The 8,600-nt window shown below is 38.9% G+C and overlaps 1 protein-coding gene across 1 annotated transcript; it reads left to right on the top strand.

Annotated features, from left to right (window-relative positions):
* Window positions 1–6,046: 6,046 nt before the first annotated feature.
* LOC149384069 (Octicosapeptide/Phox/Bem1p family protein) lies at window positions 6,047–8,366 on the top strand. Its single transcript, XM_089629445.1, has 2 exons — window positions 6,047–7,298; window positions 7,485–8,366. The coding sequence occupies exons 1-2, from the start codon at window positions 6,217–6,219 to the stop codon at window positions 8,188–8,190; spliced, it is 1,788 nt and encodes a 595-aa protein (XP_089485571.1). The 5' UTR covers window positions 6,047–6,216; the 3' UTR covers window positions 8,191–8,366.
* The last annotated feature ends 234 nt before the right edge of the window (window positions 8,367–8,600 follow it).

The raw sequence follows: 8,600 nt of genomic DNA, 5'->3' as shown, positions 1-8,600 counted from the left end.
AACGCTAAAATTTCGCACGAGTACCAAGGGAATTGCATGTGGTTGGTCCAAGTTTTGTGATTGATATATATATATATATATATATATATATATATATATATATATATATATATATATATATATATATTTCACCACTCGTACGTACATTTGGATCCATAACACCAGTATTCCAGCTCATACACGTTAACCACTCATTGTTGCATTTTAATACATTTATTTTTGCTTCATATGAATCTATCATAGATTCGCCACTACATTAGTGGAATTTAATTTGTAATTTATAATATTGTATTAAGTAGCGGATAGAATCATCGTTGTTTTATCATACTTTCGTCCAATTATCAAAATTGTTAAGAACTGCGTGTAAATTTGCAACATCTATGTGATTTATAGTGTGTGAATTTGATTATAGATTCTAGAATGAAATTCAGTTCAGGCGTTTATATTATAGAAAGAGTCACAGTGGGACTATGAATCTATTAGGGCATATCAGCCAAATCAAGAGGAAGCAAATAGTTCCAACATACATCCACATCATACAATAGTCTTCGATAAAATTATTAAAAAAAAAAAAAAAAAAAAAAATCATACAAGTCTTTTTTATTTATTATATATTGCACTTTGAATATAATTATGTCAAGTCAAACAATGTTGTATCTCTAACCAACTAATTCGTATTTAATAAAAAAAACATCATTTATTTATTATATTAATAATTCTAACTGTTTTTTATTTATTTATTACGTTATAATACATATATATAACTTGTGTTATATAGCTATAGCTATAGCTATTTTTCCATTTTAAAACTTGAAATTCGTTAAATAGGCAACGTTTAGTTTATGTTGCATAATAGCCATTAACCAAAATAAACGAACATCAAATATCAAAAATACCCTTCATTATATACACAGTAACCAAAAATTAATTAACAAAAATAACACTTCTTGTTATAGATTACAAATATCCCTAAAAATTTGAAAAAAAAATATTGAGATCTTCACTTCTGATCTGACCGATTAAGAGAGCTTCACCATGGCGCTTGAAGGTTGTGTCGTAGTCTCACAAATTTATTTAGGCAGTGTTTATGTAACAAATGTTTTGACATTAAACAAATAAACACAAATATACTGACACTATCACAAATTTACGTAGACGTTAACATAGATAAAACACAAATATACCGATGTATAAAAAAAATATTCATAAATGTATTAAAAGAGTAGGGGGGATGAAAATTGGCCGTCATATAGAGATGGCTCAAGAAAGTGCTAAAAAAATTATATAATCTAAATTTAATTAAGAACACTAAAAAGATTTAATATGTTCTAAATCTCATAAAGCAATATACTATCCAAAACCTTAAATTAAAAAAAAAAAAAAAAAAAAAAAAAAAAAAAAAAAAACATTGATATAGTCAGGAGTTTTAATTTAAACAAATATATGCAATACCGATCGAGAATAAAAAAGAATGTAAATCCCAAGCACAAGATTATATTCCAAGCACAATATACTTTGTATCGGCCAAATAGAAATCCCAAACTATGCTGGAAAAAAGCAAGCGTTTAGGATGTTTGAAATAAATTAGAAATATACATAGAGGGAAAGCCAAATAAAATTTCGGAAACGTGGTAATACAAAAAGAAATCTTTCAACCAGGATTAAATCAAGGAGAATCAAAGCAAACGAACGTTGAATACAGATCTCCCGATAGAGCAAGCACGAACATATTTCAAGAACCACGTAGAGAGAGCAAGAATCGAAATACCGTTACCGTTACCGTTCCGAGCTTTCGAATTTACTGGTAACCCCCCGTACCGTAAAGGAATACCGGGGGAAGCAGAAAAAAAAAAAAAAAAAAAAAAAAAAAAAAAAAAAAACCGGTACCGTTTAACTTACCGTTACCGTAGAGGAATACCGTCAAATACTGTATTTACCGAGGAGAATTCAGAAAAGAAATATAAAAAAAAAAACATACAAAGTACGTAGATTATATAATTATGTGAAAAAGATTTAATTGTGATAAAAGTTGGAGGACCGGAATGAAGTAGATTTTAATTATGTAAAAAAAGATAAAATTGTAATAAAAGATTTAAGTTGTACGTAGATTAGTTCAATATATCATATTGTTTTGGTATAGCGTTGAGATCTCATGGACCTATGTGAATAAAGATTACAAATAAACTTCGTACTACATGTTATGTGCAATTTTCATCAACCCAAAATCAAAACAATTGAGCTCATGACCAACCCAAATTAATTGGGCCCATGGGCCAAAGACATAAAACAAAAAACTAAACCTAGTTGCTTCCTACTCTCTCCCCCCATTCAGACCTCCATCACCGCCTCTCTCTCTTTCCCTCACTGAAGATTTCGTGCGCTCTCCCCCTCCTCTGCTCGCTCTCTCTCCAAGCCGATTGCGCCTGACCGTCACCACCACTCACTCCCTCTCGCCGCTCCCTCTCTTCTCCTCTCCTGCGTGAGTGCCGAGAGCCCAGCCGCGCGAGCACCGAACGCCTCGACCCCGATTGCGCGAGCTCCTCTTTCCTGTGCCGAGCGCCGAGCGCCGAGCGCTAGGCCCCCCGCGTGCGCGCCTCCGCTGGTTCGCGCGACCATCCGCCGCCACTGCTCCCTACCCGGATCCCGGTTCGGTTCCCCCGGAACCACCGGAAACTTCCGGTTTTGGTGGTTCCGGTGCCGGGGAGCTCAAAAAAGGGGGAACCGGACCGGTTCTCGTCCGGTTCCCCCGGGATTTAAAACCTTGAGAGAGAGAGAACTGAGGGCGAAGAAAATTGAAATAAATTAAATTGATTTTGAGGGTAATCAAATTATCAAATCTTAAATACTAAAAAAATTGATTTTTCATTTATTAATTTTTATTTCGAAAATAATATAAATAAAGGGCAAAATCGGAAGTAAATATTTGATTTAATTGCCACGTCATCAAAATTGGCTATTTAAACAAAAATATTGAAATGTTGGTTATTTAATAATTCTAAATTCTTCTTATATATATATATATATATATATATATATATATATATATAATTTTGTATGCATATTACATAAATTTAAAATGATTTTGTAATGAATATATATATATATATATATATATATTGTAAAATGATACGTATTATATAACATTTAAATATATATATATATATATATATATATATATATATATGTATATGGTACATAAATTATAAACTGGAGGACATCACATCACATTGAAATCGCTAATTAAAACTAATTACATATATCTTCAACAAAAAAAACAAAAAAAAAAAATTAAACATAATTTGGTCAACAAAGATAAAAAAAAAAAAAAAATTATAAACAAATTATCATTTAGTCTTCTACATTAGTATACTCTTCCCACATACGATCTATCATGGCATTATGAAGTTCAATGCGAGCATTTTTTATTTTGATTTGTCGATGTCTGACAAGGAGTTATTGAAACTCTCTCATGTAATTTATTTTCCAAACTCAATCTGTTAGAATTTCATTTAGCTATTTATTTGTGATTATAGAAGTTTGCTCCGCCAAATCCTTCCAATTTATCCACCGTTTTCTTTTTTAGCTTATAAAATCACTCTCTTTCCATCTTGAGGTCCACTCCAATGCTCTATCTGGTGTTGGTTTTGAATTGTAGAGTGCTTCAGATCAGGATTTAGGTTCTTGGAACTGCTTTTATTTACTTTTAGTTTTTTAGTATTTTCATTACTTTGTTCGTACTTTTTGTTGGGTTGTATTATGTTTTGGTTTGGAGTCGAGTTAGTCGTCATTCAACTTCCCGCTCAGAGAACTCTGTTAGACTTTTGTCTATGCAACCCGAAGACTTATCTTCTTCCTTGTTAATGGACCACGGTTTGTTAGATCTCACCACCATCCATAAAGGGATATTTGAAAGAGGTTGATGTTTGCTCTATTCTTATCATGCCTCTTATGCATAAACTAGACTTTTACCTATATTTGGCTTTAGCATTAGCGGTTGATCTGCGATCTAGTCTTTTTGTTCTTTGGATCAAGAAAAAAGTTGTATCTACAGGTGTTATACTCATTCTCTAATAGATGGCCTCGAGCCTTTTTCCTATAAAAAATCAACTAAAATAGAAATAATTATCTCCTCGAATTGTTTAAAAAAATGGTGTCTAATTTTTCTTCTTCTCTTGTATACTATAATTAAAGACAAAAAATAAGTGTTAAATTTTGCAATAAGATGGATGCTAAGTTATCGTAAATGATTCTCCAAGGTTGTCATCCCGATGAAATTTCGGATACTCGAGATACATTCTCTGTTGCAATTCTTAGAAAACACAAGGTCCGACTTGAAGGTATTTACTTTTTTCCTTGACCAAAACTCAAACTTCTCTACACGCTATCACATGTTTCTCACTTCTTGAGTGCTAGCCCGACAAAAGAGGAATCGATCATCGATGAATCTCAAAATGGCTAACGGATTCATTTCTTTGGCGAAGATATCATGAATTTCACCATTTCTCTCGGCATGAAGCACAACCTAGGAGAGGGCTTCGGTCGCTATAATGAAGAGACGAAAAGAGAATGGGTCTCATTTGCGAGAGCTTGCATCTAAAAAGCACTTCAAATGCCGTAATGTATAGGCTTGCATTGATGAGCGCAACCAACTTTTTACTAAAGCCACAACACCGAAGGACTTCAAAAATTCAATGATAAGTTTTATGTCGTGAGTTATAGCATACCGTTCTCGACAACCCAAAGAATGAAGGCCAATTCGTAAAACGAGGTTACATTGGATTATAAGTTACAAACGCAAGAAGCTGAGCTTAAGAAATTATTTATTATAAAATACATAAACGAAGTCATGGCAAAAGAAAGAAAGAATACAATAGAAATAGCACGCTCGTATTCCAATGGTCAAACCGGTGTCTACACTTTTTCCACAAAACGGAGAAAGCGTTTCCAAACATAAAAGCTGGAGCCAAACAGGTAAATCAAGCACCAAGCCAACTGTCATTTTAGCAACAAAGTATAAAGAAATAAAAAACCAACTGTCACAGACTCACTAATAGTTACAACTTTCAACACTAATAGAAGGTGATTAAAGTTGATTATTCTATCATCGAACTTTGTGATTATATAGGAATTTATAAGAATCTCAAAGGAAATTAGTTACATTTTCAATTACCGCTAGACTAGCCTTATAAAATGTGATCCTCGTTGAAGTGGAATACAATATATAAGTAAATATTTGCTATAAAAAAATCATAAGTAAAATTATATTTTGCCAATTGTTAAAAAATCTAAACGTTTCAATCGTACAATTAGTTTCTTTAAAAAAAAATCTTACCATTAGCAAATAAATTGCACCTTTAAAATGGCAGAGTTGAAAAATAAGCTTATATATTTGCGTACATAAGTGACTACAATTGAAAAAAAAATGACATCTCTATAATTGCAAAAAATTTAATATCTCTATAGATGATCATCAATAATCGTGATTATTATATCTCTCTACCATGCAACCCCACCCTAAATCTACAATAATAGATAATGAATGATAAGATATGATAAAATAACTGTTGACGCCACTATATCTCTTTCGTGGCATCACATAAGTACACATACCACACCCATCACCATATTTATACAACGCTTATATTTATACTTATATTTAAAAAAAAAAAACCATTTGTTACTAATTAAAAATCAAGTATTCATTAAAAATAAAAACTACATTTTTTGGTCGAAATTTACAAATGAAAAATCTCCTTTTGAGTAGAAAAAAAAAAGTTCGAATTTCATCAAGCCGAAAACTTCACAAAAATAAAATTTCCATTGAATGAATAACTTGAGACTTTTTACGTTTGGCACGGCTTAAAATTAAACCCCTCGTTATCTCGTAAAAAGGTCACAGCAATCAAATATACAAAGTCTTCCTAAACTAAACCATGGGAGAGAGAGAGAGAGAGAGAGAGAGAGAGAGAGAGGGGTCCAATCCAAAGTAGGAATAAAAAGACAAGCAAACTTATACATTAGTACATATCACACTATACACCGATACACAAAACTACACATCAAAGAAATCAAACATTACATATCACGCTATACATACACACAGTCACGCACCGATACACACTAAACATCAAAACAGAAATCAAATATATAAAATCATTTCACCACTTTTTTCACAACATCTCCCCCAACTCTCCAACAAACAAAAAAAAAAAAAAAATGGACCCACCCCTCCCAAACACCACATCCGCCGCGGCGAACCCCCCTCCCACCTCCGCCGCCGCCACCGCCGGAGTCCATCTGGGCTACCCGGAGTCGTACCTAGACTCCTCACCCCGCACACGCGCCGCCGCGGAGTCGTGGGTCCCCCCGCCGCCGCCTCCTAGCAACACCACCGCGGACGAGCCCCTCCCGGGCGTCCCCGGCGGCGGGAAGCTCCGGCTGATGTGCAGCTACGGCGGGCACATCGTTCCCCGGCCGCACGACAAGTCGCTGTGCTACGTCGGCGGCGACACGCGGATCGTGGTGGTTGACAGGGGATCGAGCCTCTCCGAGCTCTGCGCTCGGCTCTCGAAGACGCTCCTCCACGGTCGTCCCTTCACGCTCAAGTACCAGCTCCCCAGCGAGGAGCTTGATTCCCTGATCTCCGTCACCACCGACGAGGACCTCGACAACATGGTCGACGAGTACGACCGCACCGCCGCCGGATCGCCTCTCCGCCCCTCGCGCCTCCGCCTCTTCCTCTTCTTCGTCAAGCCCGAGAGCGCCGCCTCCATGGGCGCCCTCCTCGACGACGCCAAGTCCGAGACCTGGTTCGTCGACGCCCTCAACGGCTCCGGCCTCCTCCCCCGCGGCCTCTCCGACTCCGCCGTCGATAATTGCCTCCTCGCCGACATCAAAGACGACCTCCCCTCCGCCGCCGCCGCCGTCGCCGCCGCCGCCAAGTCCCAGGAGTCCCTCCACTACGCCTGCTCCGCCCCGGACTCCCCTCTGGTCGAGAACAACAACTCCTCCTACGGATCCTCCTCCTCCTCGCCCTCCATGTCCAATCTCCCTCCGATCCGCGTCCGCGTCGACGATCAGAAACCCCCTTCCATCGAAGAGCAGTTCGCTCAGATCACTTTCGCTCCCGCCGCCGTCGCTGCTCCTCCTCCTCCCCCCGCCGGGAAGGTCTTGTCAGACGACGAGAGATCGGACCACGGCGCGCCTCTCGCCTTCCGGAAGCCTCCGCTGCCTCTTCAGCAGCCCAAGCCCGGCAACAACGCCGGCTACGCCTTGCTTTCTCCCGATTCCGTCACCAGGTACCACCAATTTCAATTTCCCAACTCTAGATCCACTAGTCACATAAAAAAAAAAAAAAAAAAATCCCTGCTAATTTTAGTACAAATTACAGAACTCTTGAGAACATGAACATGAACATGAGGACTACTTTGGATCAACATTACTGATCTTTGGACAATTGATTGCTGTTTGTTGTTTGATTCAAGTGAGAGTGGAAGCGTTGCATCCGCCAGCTCGCTCTCGAAACCCGCGTACTATCAACAAGACCACCCGGCGCAGCAACAACAGATCAGGGAGACTCGCGGGCCCGGGAGCCCGAACGTAACGAACGAGGCCGTCGTCCCCGGCGGCGGGGCCCACCTCCTCCACCAAACCAAAGACGGGTACCTCCTCCCGCCCCAGCACCACCTCCTCCACCACCAGCAATACACCCTCCCGCCGCCACATCAGCAGCAACCGCCGCAACAACACCAACAACAACAACAACAGCAACAACAACCGTATTACCAAATCTACCCTCCCCACCAAGCTCAACAACAGCAATTCATGATGGAGCAGCAATACTCTGCGCCGCCGGTGTACGTCATGTCGTACTCCGACCGCTCGAGCACGGCCTCCTCGCCTGGAATGCCGCCAGCGTACCCGCAGGCCCAGCAGCACTACGCGGGGCCCACGTACTCCCAGATGGCCCAGCACCAGCACCACCAGCAGCAGCAGCCGTCAATGGTAGCGGCGGCGGGGCAGGCGTATTACGCGGGGCCCACGCACGAGCAGCAGGTCTACTATGCGACGCCGCCGCCGTCGCAGTACCAATCGATGACTCCGGCGGCGGCCATCGCGCTCTCCGAGGCCGCCAAGCAGTTGCCTCCGCCCGATAATACCCCCGCCTCCTCTCACCAGCAGCCACAATGATAGGAAATTGGATCACAATTTCTACAACAACAAACAAAAAAAAAATGTTTTTTTTTTTTTGTAATTGTTTTTGTTACCCTATATCTACGTATCTTAATTTTTACTTGATGTTACAGTTTATAGTATTGTATTACAAATTTGGATAAAATAAAAGGACTTGACTTTTTTTTGTTTTTTTTGTTTAATATCTTATTCTCTGCCTTTTCAATTTCAATGGTCTTTCAGTAAAGAAAGCATTTACGTAATTCACGCCCTTGGCAAAACCATATGGATAAGAATTTACATAGGGATATTTAGGTAGCTTAATGTTTACTTGATGTTACGATTCACGATATTTGTATTACGAATTTTGAATTAATTAAAGAGGACATCACTTTTTTCTTCTATATTTTGTTTTTTAATTAATTTTT

Source organism: Urtica dioica, chromosome 10 (genome assembly GCF_054948205.1).
Source record: "Urtica dioica subsp. dioica isolate 48M chromosome 10, U.dioica_male_clone48M_v1_H2, whole genome shotgun sequence".
Taxonomy (NCBI): domain Eukaryota; kingdom Viridiplantae; phylum Streptophyta; class Magnoliopsida; order Rosales; family Urticaceae; genus Urtica; species Urtica dioica.
This window is presented reverse-complemented; position numbering and strand designations above follow the sequence as displayed.